General features: G+C 39.9%; 1 protein-coding gene and 1 pseudogene across 1 annotated transcript in view; both read right to left on the reverse strand.

Moving 5' to 3' along the window:
• CRYL1 (crystallin lambda 1) overlaps positions 1-16079 on the reverse strand; it is a 203934-nt gene that overhangs the window by 46899 nt on the left and 140956 nt on the right. Inside the window, exon 5 of the mRNA XM_036746812.1 lies at positions 7678-7872. Coding sequence (XP_036602707.1) covers positions 7678-7872 — 195 coding nt within the window. The remainder of the gene's footprint in view (positions 1-7677; positions 7873-16079) is intronic.
• Positions 10130-11713, reverse strand: LOC118839965 (annotated as a pseudogene).

The following is a 16079-nucleotide window of genomic DNA, read 5'->3' on the forward strand; positions in this document are numbered from 1 at the left end:
CTTAAAAGATTCATTTGAGATAAAGAGCATTGAACACCCTCAAGCACCAATAAATGTGAGTGGTTCTGTCTGAAATTATTTTAACTGAGGGACCAAAGACCTGCAATGGTCACTCTTGAGAAGATCTCACTTTCAAATGTTGTAAAACACCAAAGAAAAAGTGCTTAGCCTAGCAACCAGCATTCTCAGTGCTAATCACCTCTACGGAACATAGAATTGTAAATAATCTCAAATGATGAGCTGGAAATTTGTCATCCACCCAGCCCTATTATGGACTGTGGTGCCTAAGCACGTACTTGGGGTTTCCTCACAGAGAACTTCAGAGTTTTTCAAGTGGCCATCTGATAACCACAGTGATGTATTCTGTTAAACCATGTTGTTAACAACAATTTGAAATGGATAAGGACCACAAATAGGCAAACAATATGCATTTCGCTTCAAAAGATTCATACAGAATACCCACTTTTCTCAAACCAACTCCTCTGGTACTACTTCCTACATGAGACCTACCTTGATGCCCTCAGTTACTAATGCAGGGGTTCTCAACCTGGGATGCAAAGATTCCCAGAGAGTCTGTGAGTAGTTTTCAGGGGGTCCATGACCTTGGAGGGGAAAAAATTACATCTTTATTTTCATGAACCTCTAACCTAAATCCAGTATTTCCTTTCATTACAAATGGAGGCAACAAACCACAGTAGCATTAGCAATACCTGTGACTTTGTCACCAATAGAAATAACAGATATTTTCAGAGAACAGTATGACTGTTGCAAATGTCTTGAACTATCACGCTTATCATTACTTTGAAATGACTATATTTATGAGACCACCTATAGACTGCACATACTCATAGTCTGTCTACAGACTATATATTTTTTAAATAGTTTCCTTTACAATCTTATGCATTTTATTTTATGCATTTAAAGACATTATTCTGAGAAGAGGAATATAGGCTTCAGGCTACGAAAGGGGTTTGTGGCACACAAAAAAGTTAAGAACCCCTGTAATAGTACCACACCCCTCTATGACTTTGCATATATTTTGAATTTGCCTACCTACATATAAATTGTTTTTCTGACCAAACAGAAGATTCTTGAAGGCAAGGCCTTTTTTGTCCCTGTAATAGCAGCATCTAGCACAATGTTTGGCATATAGTAGACACTTACTAATTGCCCAAGAGCTGAGTCTTAAAGGGTTCATGGGGTTCTAAGAGGCCAAGGAGAGAAGGAAGAATCTTCTATGTATAGGGGACAACCTGTGCAAAGGCAAAGATGAAACATCATGTTCAATGAACAGGCCATTGTCCAGTTATTATCTACTCTTTGCTTTCTGTGACATCAACAATGGGAGAAAGGAATCAAATCCCTCCTCCCTTATTTTCCCCCCTAGCTAAACATTTGCTGTCCCTAGCTAATCAACCAGGGTGCTTTTTGGCAAAGTCCACATGGTACAAAAAGTTCACATTTTTCCACAAGGTCTCACTTCCCTAAGACTCACTTTCCTTATTTGCAATATCAGGGGCAGCTGGACTAGCTGAGTTTGGTTGGAATGAAGAGGAAGAATGTGTAACCAGCCTGATAAGATAAGGTGGAGACAGCCTGCAAAGGTCTTTAATGACAGAAGCGTTTGGGTTTTATTTTAAAGGCAATTGGAAAGCACTAAAATTTCTTGAGAGGGGTAGTGACATAGTCAGATCTATACTGGAATAATTCCTTCCTCATTTCTGCCTATTAAAATATTTCTCTGCAGAGATCAGGTGTTGTTTCCTCTATGAAGCATTTTCAGATGCTCCCAAGTAAAAGTGCTCTCCACCCTCAATTCTTCCTAGAACATACTGGTGAGACCTTCCCCCACCCCCTACCCAATGCCTTTGCTTGTATCATAGCCTACTTTGTATCATACTTATTTGTATATATGTCGAATCCCTCAATTATACTGTAACCTCCCTGTGGTTTGTATCCCCTAGAACAGTGCACCTTCCACATAGTGGATACTTAATAAACATTTGTTGAATTGTCTTGAACCTGTGAAACATGACTCACCAAACAAAGGTGAGCAAGGTGAGCCAACTACAAAAGCACCTCCAAGGCAGAGGCAGACCTACCAATTATATGTTATCACTGCTACAACCACTCCTGTCTTATTCCCGACCAGGCCTTCACACTGAAATGTCAGAAAAAAAAGAACCAATGGTCCAGTCTGGCTTGAAACATCCAAAAAGAAACAAGGGTTATACCACAGTGTCAAAGAAGAAATGTAAAAGGATTACCTATCAGATCATGTACCTTTCCCAAGGCAATCTGGTATCTTTTACTTCTGTACACATAAGAATGCATGCATGCGTTCAAAAAAAATTGCAGAATGTCTTTATATTCAAGAAACTGTGTTTAGTGCTTTAGGAGTTATAAAGAATTTTATTACATGGTTCCTGCCCTGCTGGAGCTTACAGTCTAGTAAGAGAGATAAGATGTATAAACTAAAACACAAGCTGAAATGTGAATATGTAGTAAGAGCTATAAAGAGCTACAAGGGTTCAGACAAAAACGAGATCATTTCCACCTGGGTAGATGAGAAGGACACGTGGGTTATAAGTATAGGAAGGAAATGAATTAAAGGAATTAAAGCACAGTGAGGAATTGAATGAGAGAAGATTGGGATGGAAGAGTATTCCAAGCAGCAGAAAAGGCACGAGGGAAGTCTACTTAGTAAAGCCTTCAGATTCAACATATCCAAAAGGAAATTCCTCAGTTTCCCCTTAAAACATGCTTTTCCTCTAACTTACTTGCTTCTGTTTGATGGCACCAACATCATGAGGTTAGTGATGTCATCAACAACCTCACAGTTAACCAGACTTGAGTCATCTTTATCTTTTCTCTTTGCTTCATCCTACACATCCTATCAGCTCAGTTCAATTCAATAAATCAGTTACTATGTGTTAGGCACTGCGCCAAGTGTTATCAGTTGTCAGCTCCCTTAAACTCTACCTTGGCAAAATCTGGGCAGGCTGACGCAGAAAGAGGCAGTCAGGAGAAAAGCGGATGAAGGGACCTGTAGAGGTGGTTGCCCTTTGACAGAAAATCCCAGAGCCTGGACCAGTCCATCCTACAAGTCCCTAAAAGCTAATATAATCTAAAGAAGGGATCACTTAGTCCATCCACTCCCTTTACTACATGGATAAGGACAATGAAGCTCAGATACACGAGATGACTTGTGAAGCTCACGCCCAAAGCCAATAAGGACTTAACCTGCAAAGGGCAACAGTAAGAGATCAAGCTGGCAAAGTGGGCCAGAGCCAAGTTGCAGAGAGTTTTAAATGTCAGGTTAAGGAATCTGGATGTTATTTTTTAGGAAATTATTGATATGATCAGAGTTATGCTTCAAGAAAACCAATATAGCATTCACTTCTAGGACAAAACATTTGTAGGCCCTAGAGAAAGTTGGAAAATTACACCACTATGTGTCTATAACCAATGGAGAACCAGAGCCTTGACTGTCATATTGTAGTGTGGGAGAAAGTGTTAGATCTACACAGTGCCTGGAACATTGTAGGCAATAAATGTATTTTGAACTGAATAAAATACAGAGTCAGCACATCTGGGATCAAAACTTGGCTTTATTCCTTACTCCTTACTCCTCTTGAGTAACTTTTGGGAAAGTGCCTGGGTCTTAGTTTCCTCATCTGTAAAATGGACTATATGATATGCATCTAGGTTCCCTCCCAGCTCTGAATATAAGCTTGTTCATGAAACAGAGAAAACATATTAAAAACAAATACCTGCTTGCCAAGGAGAGCGGGATTTTCTGGCATTAAAATTATATGTAAGATTAAAAAAGTGATATACTGCAATTTCTATCTCACATCATAGGGGGATGGCTACTTTGCATCCTTTAAATGCAGCTTTATCAATAACATACAAACTCCCCTATTTGGCCTTCAAAGTCTTTCATGATCTGTCTCCAATCTACCTTTTCTGATTGATTTGCACATTACTCTTCCTTACACACTCTACATCCCATCCAAACTGTCCTACTCACTGTTCCTCATATATAATATTATCTATCTCTCACCTTCACAGCTCTGCACAGTCTCTCCCTCAGGCCTAGAAAGCTCCCTTTCCTCATTTCTACCTTTCAGATCTCCAGCTTCCTTTAAGGTCCAGCTCAACACCCTTATGAGGTTTCCTGATTCTCTCAGCTTGTTACTGCCTTCTTTGAACACAATTCCTTGTCTTTAGTTTGCATATATTTTTACTGACTTGTCTGTGTACATGTTATTTCCCCCAGTCTAAAGCAAGCTCCCTGAGGGCATACGTGGCTTCATTTTTCTCTTTATAGCCCCAATACCTTACACAGTGCTTAGTACAAAGTAAGCACTTAGTAAATGCTTGCTGTAGGAATAAGTAGTAGAAATATGAAGGACAGATTAGAATGGAGGGCAACTAGAAGTAAAAAGATAAATTAATCAATTTATCTATCAACAAACATTGAGGAATCTATTGAAATAGACTAGGCAAAAGGGAATGAGGGCCTACCTAGCTACCTACCATTAGGGTAATGCCGTGGAGAATGCTAAGAGCACAAACTCAAGGGGTATAATGTAAGATCATGCAATCACAGATCTAAAGACAAAAGGAACTTCAGAGGACATCTAATCCAACCCCTTCATTTTACAGATGAAGAAACTGAGGCCCAGGAAAATTGGATCTTAGAGAGTGACTGGATACAAGTGGGAAGATGCAGGGAGAAATAAGAGACATCTCCCAAGGTGTTGTGGTTAGGAGGATGGTGTCATTGACAGAGATAAGGAAATGAGGAGGAGGAAGAAGAGGAAAGAGTTGCTGGGAAGGAAATGATGAGTTTCACTGGGGATACACTAGATTTGAGGTGTTAACAGGACATCCAGGAAACTGAAATGTTGATCTGGAACTCAAGAGGGAGAATGAGGTTCAAAATAAAGATCTGAGTCATCTTCACAGGGAAGGGGAAGGGAAGAGAAGAAAGGGGAGGGAACATGCATTTATTAAGTGACTATTATGTGAACAGCACTAAGCATTTTAGAAATTATTGAAGCCTTGGGCATAGGGAAGAAGGAAGTATAGAATGAGACAATGAGAGGAGGTTGAGAATAGTATCCTACAACAATAAGGGAATAGGAGGAGGAAGAAAAGGCAGAAAAGGAAACAGAAAAGTAGTGATCAGAAGAGTGAAATATGATACTTTCCTTTTTACTTTGAATGTTGAGAGGAAAGAAAATAACACAGTGTGTTCTGTTGCTGCACATATTAACCTTCTCCAAAAAAGGGAGGTTGATTTTCTTAGTTATTTAAGCCACAATAATGCCATAATTTTTTTGTATGCTGTAACTTTATTTTGTTAATTAAATTATTTAATTCTAGATGAGGAATAAAGTTAATTAAATTATTTAATTCTAGATGAGGATAAACATTCTAAATATCTGTGGGGTTTTTTTCTCAGTGAGAACTTTTTGGTTTTGGTTTTGAATGCTCCAGAGAACACTGACATAGGATAGTGAACTATGGTTTGGTAGTGTCAGAAACAACCAGAATGCCTAAAAGTGGACTACTGGCCCAGAAAAGGAAAGCCCAGAATTCTAGATAGTCATTGCTTTACTCTATATGACACAGTTACCAGATTGAAATGGTGTTGACAAAGGGTAGGGACAAGTAACTGGAGGATCTTCATGGTAAGCAATTAGCTGACTTGTAAAAATAATAATAATAATAATAATAATAACTTAACCCCCCAGAAACAAGAATTAGAACATCACATACATTCTTTGTCTACATCTACTTCTACTCACTGGCTCCTGGCTCAAATATGGAATAAAGAGCTCAGAAACAAAGCAACACACTGTTGTTGAACCCTAAGATAATCTAAGTTTATGAGACAGTTGACAATGCTAGTACAACAGCAATTCTCCCAAATAATATGATATATTATGTTCCTATATGTTATCCCAGTTTGCCATGTTCCTAGGGCTCTAGATTAATAGATTGTCATTGTCTTACTTTATACAGGGGGGTAGCTGAATCAGGATAGCATGGTGAGTCTGCAATATTACCTAAAAAGAACTCATCTCCACATACCCTCGGTTCAGGAATTTTTCCACAAGGCTAACAGGAGCTGTCTTTAAAATTAGCTACTTTGCTCATGTTTAAGTAAGTCCACCATATTATGTCCCAAGTGGGATACACACACACACACATATGGGAAGAGAGGAAGAGGAGGGAGAGAGGGAAGGAAAGAGGGGAAGGGAAAGGGAGAAGGAGAAGAGGAAGCCTGTGGGTTTGCTTATTCTTCTAAGCTCAAGTATGACAGCCATACTATGGCAGAGTTACTATAGTTGTGACCCAGGGCACTGAAATTTAGAAGGGTTCTAACAGAACTTTCAGTCCTTCAAAAGCATAAGACCAACTGTAATTAAAACAACTTAGTAAGGTTTTTTTTTGTTCCAGACCTGTGATTTCACCAATACAGGAAGCTCTCTAGTGAGGAAACTCTGTTAATACAGATCCACATTGGCTCTGAAACTTACAGTCTTAAGTTGATTTATCCAGGATCATACAGATAGTTTGTGTTAATAGCCCTCATCTTCCTGACTCTAAGGCTGGTTTTATATACACTATGCACAATGCCTCTCTAACAATCAGTTTAAACAGGAAGCTCCCAGATGCCAACTTCCTCCTCCTATAGTAGCAACAGAAGTGGGTGCCTCCCCAGCATCCCACCCCCTGTTAGTGCCAGCCATGTGTGGCCTCAAGATGTTGCAGGGTCTTTGATAACCTCTCCAAAAGAACAGAGAGTGTGTTTATATAGTTTGGATCAGTTTCGAAAGCTGCTAGTTACAGCTCTGTCAGGAATGACTTGTTATCATGGCCAAGTTCATGTTTCTTTGATATTCATAACGGAAAAATATTAAAAACAATCTGAGAAGAATGTTCACTAACATGGGAGGTAAACACAGCATATATTAACAACTTTAAGATGCCAAATCTTCATTCAGCTTTTTTTTCTGAAGGACTAAAAATAAATGAGTTTCTTTTTCAGGAAATGAGTTAGTTCCAGATGCAATATAAGTTATCTATATCTCCTGAAAGGTTACAATGCTCTGCGGCCAGGACTTTTGCGGTGGGAAAATCTAGTGTCACAAACAGATAATTACAAGAGAGTGGTATGAAAGAGTAAGAGTAAAAACCTGTCATTATACCCTAATATCAAATAACAACTTACTTTGGAGAGAAATTCCTGAAACATAAGTAGCTTTCTATCTTCAATTTTATTTTCATTACCTTTTGACTGAACCCAAGAAAAAAGATAGCTGACAGCCTTGTGAAAGAAGCTGGAAATGATAGTGAGCTTGACAAATAATAGGTCTATTTCTGACTTTCCAATCATCCAAATTTTCTCCCCTTAGCTCCAAGCAAGTGCATTATATGGACACAACTGCTCTCAGTGCTCAAATATTTCCTGTTCTTGATTTTTCTGGTCACTGTTTCAAGCTTATAATTTCCCACGTCATGGTATCGCCTCATGACCATCCCCAGCCCATTGCTTGTTATCTGGCAAACTAGGTAGATGTGTGACATTTTCACAGAAAGCCACCTATTTCTGTTATATTTGGTCAAACCCTTTAAAAAGTTTAGGAAAAGCAGACATACATCAACAAGCCTCCAGGCTTCACTGATGATGGCATACTGGAGTCGGTTGAGAATAAACCCGTCAATCTCCTTCTTTATTTTGACAGGTGATTGCCCAATCTTCTTCATTAGAGCATATGTTCTCTCCATTGTTGAAGCATCTGTCTCTGGATGTGGCACCAGTTCAACCAATGGGACGTAATATGGTGGATTCACCTTGACATAACGAAAAAAAAGAAACAGGAAGAGTCAGAAAAAGTGCTATGGAAACAGAATACAGCTTTCTTGCTATTGTTTTTAAAGCACAAAAAGAAAAATTCTGTAATCCTCAATAACAACATGAATTCAATAACAGCAGGAATTCCTCCTACTCAGAAAGTAATGGCTTCTTTAGTATTAGCAGCCAATGGCAAACTATCTAAGAAACAAATTAATTAATAAAGAATGAAATGTCTTTAGAAGTTACAATATCCCAAGGACAGAATTTAATGCCTTGACAACTAACCTAATAGTTTTCATTTTTATAAAACTCAAGTTACAAAGTACTTTCGTGTTATCTTTTAGGAGTCTGGTAAGTAATGCCATGAAGTACATAGTCCAGATGTTATTAGCCTCGTTTAAAAGATAAGGAAACTGAGGCTTGGAGGATTCATTTTAACTAGACCCAAAATCATTCTACTGATAAGTGGAAGAACCAGAGCTTCTGATTACAAATCCATTGACCACAAATTCCACTAGACCATGCCATGGTGGAGATAACATGGGCTTCTGAATATGAATTTAGGAGGAACAATCTAATTCTATGGGCAGTTTTTTGATTCTAGAGTTGTGCTTCCCCAATTCCTTTCACTGGTGGGCCCTTTTGATATCTTGGCCAAACTTAGTAGGTTTGCTTCTGATTTTTAGTGTATGTTTCCTTCCATTCCCACTTCTTTTGTTTCATAATAATTCCAGATTCCTGCTATTCTGGTCTTTCTCCTCCCACTAAAAACTTACCAATAAATATCTTCTGCTTATATTACTACTATACCTTAGCGCTATCTCATTTTAATTTCTCTACCTAATCCCTCTACCTTCATTTTCTTACCCTTTAACATCATGTTCTACCCCTAAATATTTGCACACAAACTACAAGTGAACTCCACTTATGTCATAAAAGGGGGTGGGGGAGAGAAGAGAATAAACATTTACATAGCATATATCATGTGCCAGACATTGTGCTATGTGCTTTACAAATATTATCTCATTTAATCCTCACAACAACCCTGGGAGATAGGCACTATTACTATCACCCCCATTTTACTGATGAAGCAACTGAAGCAAACAGAGGCTAAGTGACTTGCCCAGGATCATACAGCTAGTAAATGTCCGAGGCTACGTTTGAATTCAGGTCTTCTTGACTCCAAGGCCAACTCTCTAAGTACTGTAAGACCTTGCTGCCCCACAAAAGAGACCCATTAGAGACCTCTCTATCCTAGAGCTTTGACCAAGAAGAAAATACTACTCAGTAGTCATGTGGCCTCTGAAATACAGAGAAGGCCCAAAATGGAAAGGGGGCTTTGTGGTAGAAAACACTCACAATTTTTCTCCCTCTCTCTCTTCTTTCCTTATTTCTGTCACCTCTTCCCCACATCTCTTCCAGAATTTTTCTGTGATAGCTCTTCAGAACTTAAGATTTTGAGGTTCTACTTAGAAAAACTGCTCTAAATAATCCTCACAGAATTATGCAGCTTCAAAATGAAATTTTTTCATAGAACTGGACCTAAACATTGTGATAGTAGGAAGTTAATAATAATTCATATTTTTTAATGCTTTCCAGTTTATAAAATATTCTCCTCACAACCACCCTGTGAGGTAGGCACAACAGGTATTAATTGTCTCCATTTTCCCATGAGGAACCTGAAGCTCAGAGGGGCTTATCCAAGGCCACATAGTCATAGCCAAGACTTGAGAGGATCACAGCAGCTATAGCTGGAACAGACCTTAGAGTTTATGGTCTGGCCCCTTCATTTTATGGATAAGGAAACTGAGGATCAACAAGGCCGGATGTTCTACTCAATATCACAAAAGCTACTAAATAGCTGATCTGGCCTTTGTAGGTAGATCCCCTGATTTCAAATCTAGTGTTCTTCTGACTTTCATACCAGTACTCTTTCCACAAAACTGTAAATTTATCACTTTTTTAATATCATCTCATTCCCAAATACATCCTCCCTCCCTCACTCTGAACACCCCCATCCCCAAACAAGCTATCATTTTTAGCAAAGAATAAAAAATAAAGAGAAAAAATGTGGTTTGGCGAAAATTAACCACCATATAATCAGAGTCTAACAGTACATGTGATGTTTCACATTCACTGTCCCCTACCCTACAAATAAATGGAGTGAGGTACATTTCCTTACATCTTCTCCTGAGTCAAGCTTGGTTACTATGATCCTTTTCTTTTCTTTTTTTCCCCATTATATCCAGCTTTTTAATGAAAAACTCTAAAGAGGGAGAAGTAAGAGGCAGTAAAAGCCAACAAGGCCACTTTCCAGAAAAGTCGCTTCTCATATGCATGGAGTCCATGGACCACCTTCCACCTGTGCAGACGATGTCCTCTTCTCAAATTTCAGCTCCTCTGACTCACAGCTCTGACTTAAGTTACCAATGGCACCAATATCTTGGCAGTAGTGCTGGATGGCAGCAATGAAGTAGGGAACAAATCTGTGGAGAGTCCTCTGTCCTGCATGGCCCCAGACACCACGTGAGTCATTTGATTTTGTCTGCTTCACTGAAACAGGAGTTCTGGCTGCCAAAGTTCTTATCCATTGCATCAAGGGAGCCCATTTTCTGGTATTTCTTTAGTGAGATCCCAGCAGAGAAGTATTAGCCTGGGGCTTCTGTGATAGCCTCCAACAGAAAGTTCATCATCACTATGCAAGCTCCAAGGGTAAAGGCTTTGGCTATGTGACCCACATTTTGGAAGCCACCATCAGCAATGATGGGAACACTGGAGCACTGTACATATTCTGAGACCTTGCATACAGCTGTTGCCTGGGGTCACCCACATGCCAGTGCTTCCTGCGTAATGAAGATGGACCTGCTGCCCATACTAACCTGCAGGGCTTTCACACTAGCATCAATGAGGTTTTTTGCCTGTACAGCTGTCACCACATTGTCATAGACAATGTGGAGATTGTTGTATTTCTCTTTGATGTAACTGATCATGCTAATCTGGAAAGTGGAGTTTCTTTGGGAATAGTCCAGTATGACCACATCAACACCAACCTGGGTCACCAAGTCAAGCTGATATTTGTCATCCTCATGGGTGTCATTCTCATAAAAGCAGCTTCTTGGTGTCCTTGGTTGCCAGGGGCAGTCCTGATTCTTCTTCAGGTTCGTGTGAGCAATGACGGCTACTAGCCAGTCATCCTCATTCATAACAGGTAGCTTCCCTCTCTTGCTCTGCTGCAGGACTTCACTGGCTTCGTTTAGTGTGACTCTTGAAGGAACTACCACTAGATCTTCCTACCTGGTCATGATCTTGCCCAGGAAATGGTCATATTCCTCTTGCTTGAGAAAATCAATGTCTTGGGAGAAGAAGATGCCCATTAGATGACTGCCTATCTTGCTACTGTCTGTGATTAGGATTCCATAGAAGCCATGCCTTGCCTTGGCCTCAAATATATCTCTGACTCGATCTTTGGAGCTCAGGACCACAGGTCAGTGATGAAGCCCTACTGATATTTCTTCACTTTGCACACTTCATTGATCTAGAATTCTGAACTGCAATTGTGACAGATAAAGCCAATACCTCCTGCGAGCACCATGGCAATGGTCATCCCAGCCTCAGTGACTAAGTCTACTGGGGAGGAAGTAAGTGGGGTCTTCAGGGTTATCTTTTTTGGTTAAGTGCTGAAGTTAGATCTACTTGATCTGATGTGAAGTCTATGTAGCCCAGGAGGAGGAGGAAGTCACTGGACATGAACCTGTCCCTAAAGCTGAAGAGTCGCTCTGCCATGAGCCCATCCTCTGGAATGTAACAAGTGCTGCCATGGATGAGATAATCTGCCATGGTGGGGACAGGGCAGAGAGGAAGGGAGAGGAGGTAGGCTGGGCTGGTGGGACAGCCAGGTAGAGCCATGGAATTTCCATTAATCGTCTAATAAGAAACACCCAATTTAAAAATGTTTGCAAAAAATGGCTCACCTCCTAGAGCTTTTATAATGCATTTAGTCCTCCTTCTAGTTCAAGCTATTTACCAAAAAAAGTGAAATTCCATTCTATATTTTTTTTAAAAATACACAAACTGAGTAATCTTTAATGTCTAGCACAATGACTGACACAGAAGATGTGGGGGAGGGGTGGACCTGTGACTTCATTGGGACATAGTAGGGTCTTAACAAACGCTTCATTGATTAACTGGTAGATCAATGAGCAAGAAATCAATCACTTAGTTAATCAACAAACATTTGTTAAGTGCCTATTATATGCCAGGCATTGCGCTAAGTGCTGAGGATACAAAAAAAGGCAAAAGATAGCCCATGCTCTCAAGGAGCTTATGGTCTAATGGGGAGACAACGGACAAACAAACATGTGCAGACAAGCTATATAGGGGGCAAATAGGAAATAATTAAGAAAGGGAAGGCACTAGACTTAAGAGGTTGGAAAAGGTTTCCTGTTGAAGACAGGATTTTAATCGGTACTTAAAGAATGCCAGTAGGCACACATGAGGAAGGAAAGTATTTCAGGCAAGGGGAAAAGCAAGAGGAAACACCTGGAGCTTAGAAATAGTGTTTTGTTCCTAAAATAGGAAGGAGGCCAGTGTCACTGGATCAAAGAGTATGTGGTATAGAGTAAGGTAAAGAAGACTGGAAAGGTAGGAAAGTACCCATGATCACAAATCTACTAACAAAAGCAAGATTTGAATGTGCAATGGATAGAGCACACACTGAGAGTCAGGAAGACTCATCTTCCTGAGTTCACATTTGGCCTCAGACACTTACTAGCAGCTGTGTGACCCTGGGCAAGTCACTTAAGCCTGTTTGCCTCAGTTTCCTCAACTGTAAAATGAGCCGGAGAAGGAAATGCCAAGAAAACTCTAAAAGGAGCCATAAAGAGTTGGACACAACTGAACAATGATTGCACAACAACAATTTCTGTAATGCTTTCACATCTAGGGCCATACTACCTCTCTGACATGTCTATCGTGTTTATAGTAGGAGTTAGTATACAGTGAAAACGCTCCAAAATGATGAACCTAGGCTTCTGTCTTATAACTGGGAATCCCTGGGAAGACAAAAATCTAGAGACTATCCAATTAGAGAACAAAGAAGGAGTGCAAACTTAAAGGGCTCTTTCCTCAAAGTCTGAAATCAGTTGTATGGAACTTGGAATATTTTCAGAAACAATATTATGAATGGTGGTTAGCTCCTCCAGGTAGCCCCTCATAGTCAACTTAATTTATTATGTATGGTCCATAGTAAACAGTAGTATCAAACCTGATCACCATAAATTGGGGGGGGGTGGTCTTGGATGGGGCAATAGACCCATTTCTTCCTCTTTACCTCCTTGCTCCTTTCACCCTGGCTACCTTCAGTCCTGTCATTACAAAGTCAGTCCTGGACTAGCACTGTGAGAAGTGGGGACCTGAGGTATCTGAATGTATGTTTGAGGGGATAAAGGTGGCATGGGAAGTTAGTCCAAAGTAAGGGCAGAGCTGATAGCTACAAAGTGAAAGGGAAAACAGAAAGGAAAAAAAAATTCTAAGCAAGTAGCACTGGGAAGGAAGAGAAATTTCTAGGTTCATCGGACCAAGGCAGCTGTCCCTAAGAGATCGTTCTCCTGTAAAGGACTTTTGGTAAATAAGGGAAATGGCAAGAATTGCTTGTGTATGATTATCCTAAAAAAATCTCCAAAGATCTACTTTGAGAAATATTGACTTAAAAGTAGAGGATTACAGAGACGAGTTTAAAACTCAAGTTCAGAAACAGAACACTATAAAACAGCCACTATCAGAGAAGCTTGAAAGTTATTCAGTCAAGTGATCATTTATAAAGCACCAGGCACTGTGCTAAGCACTAAGGATATAAAAAAGGCAAAAGACAGTTCCTACCTTCAAGGAGGTCACAGTCTAATAGGGAAAAGAGCATGCAAACCACTATATACAAGCAAGATTGAGGGTAGTCTCAGAAGGAATGCCTTAAAATTAAGGAGGATCAGGAAAGGCTTCATGCAGAAAGTGGGACTTTATCTGATATTCTAAGGAAGCCACTGAAGCCAGGAGGTGGAGCTGAGGAAAGAGAGAATTCCAGACATGGGAGACAACCAGTGAAAATGCTTAGGATCCAGAGTAATGAAGGCTGACTCAGAAGAGATGGTAAGACAATGTCACACTGAAGAGATAAAAATAGACAACAAATACTATATAACATATGCAAAAGTTACCACAAGTATTCAATGTGCTGTTCAAAATGTTATAAACTTTACAGTGGTGCTTATGAAGTAATTTCCTAGGTTATAAACCTAAAGTATCTAGAATATAAACTGGAAGCGGCAAAATTATTGAATACCTTGACAAAATTTTAGAACCTATTATTAGGCAGATGGTTTCTGAGTACTCAGATGGTTCACGTAGAAAGGCCACACACACAAAAAAATTAGTGGACTGAAAGCTTAGTGTGAGTCAAGAATATGATGCCATGATGGCCATAATAGATGATGAGATTGTAAGCCATTCACAAATAGAAACATGGTAACCAGAATAAAGGAAAGCCACACTATACTCTGCTCTGGTCAGAGTACTTGCAGGTGAAAAAGTGATCTAATTTTCAACCACAAGGAGCCATAGCCAAATGAAACCCTGACAAAATCACCAACAAATTATCTTCTACATTTACAAGTTGTACAGGATGATGACCCACAAGGTGAGAGGACTGAAGAACATTCATATGAGGATTAGTTGAAGGTGGTTAGCTTACAGGGAAGATGACTCGGGTATACATGAAACTGTCTTTATGTATCTGAAAGTCTATCAAGTAGAACAGAGGTTTAGATTTCCTTGATTTGGTTCCAAAAAGCAAAATTAGGAGTAATGAATTAAAATTATTAAAAAGTCAGATTAAGTCTGGATGGATGGGGAAAAGTTCCTAACAATTACACCTGTCTAAAAGGGGAATGGGCTACCTTGGGAAATCAGTCAGTGCGGACAAGCATTTTTGAATTTATTTTTTATTTTGGGTTTTTTTTTTGGCAAGGCAGTTGGGGTTAAGCGACTTGCCCAAGGTCACACAGCTAGTACATGTGTCAAGTGTGAGGCTGGTTTTGAACTCAGGTCCTCCTGACTCCAGGGCCTGGGCTCTACTCACTGCGCCACCTAGCTGCCCCTATTTTTTATTTAACAAGCATTTTTTTCCTCACCCCCACTGAATAAGAAAAAAGAAAAAGAAAAGCAAACTCCTTGTTAGAAATATGCAAGACAATCAAAACAAATTTCCCCACTGGCTGGGTCTGCACCTTGAGTCCATCACCTCTCTACAAAGAGGAGGATAGTGCACTTCAGCACTGTGGTTAGTCATTGTATTAATCAGAGTTCTTAAGTCATTTCAAACTTGTTTATTTTCACACGGTCAACAAAAATTTCTTTAGTACTTAATACGTGCCAGTCGTTGAATCATTTCAATTGTGTCCAATTCTCCATGCAAACCCCTGGTTTGCCATTTCCTTCTCCAGCTCATTTTACAGATGAGGAACTGAGGCAAAGAGGGTTAAGTGACTTGCCCAGGGTCACATGGCTAGTAAATGTCTGAGGCCACATCTGAACTCAGGTCCTCCTGACTCCAGGCCTAGTGCTCTATCCACTGTGCCATCCAGCGGCCTCATACCACATTCCAGACACCTTGCTAATTGCTGGGGATATAAAGAAAGTCAAAAACATTGTCCCTGCTCTAAAGGAACTTATATGCTAATGAGGGAGAAAACATACAAATAATTAAGTAGATACAAGGTATCTACAGAATAGATAGAGGATTAATTTGAGAGTAGAAGGAACTAGGAGCTGAGGGAACACAGAAAGGACACCTTTCTGGAGAGATAAGTGCTTCAAGTTGACTCTTGAAGGAAGCCAGGGAAACTAAAAAATAAGGTGAAGGGGCAGAGCACTCCATGCATGGAGGGTCAATCACCAGTACAAAAGGCACAAGGATGGTAGGGAGAGTGTCCAGTTTGATGTATCTATAGCATAGAATGAATGGAGGGAAGTAAGATGTAAGGAGACTAAAAGGTTGGGAGGGGCTAGGTTATAAGGAGCTGTAAATGCCAGAGATATTTAAATTTGACCTTTATAGTAATAGGGCCACTGGAGCACACTGGGCAGGAGGAAGTGGGAGTGACATGGTCGGATGGAAACTTGAGAAAATTCCTCTTAGCAGCTGAGTCGAGGA

Source organism: Trichosurus vulpecula, chromosome 2, assembly GCF_011100635.1.
Source record: "Trichosurus vulpecula isolate mTriVul1 chromosome 2, mTriVul1.pri, whole genome shotgun sequence".
NCBI classification, from domain to species: Eukaryota; Metazoa; Chordata; class Mammalia; order Diprotodontia; family Phalangeridae; genus Trichosurus; species Trichosurus vulpecula.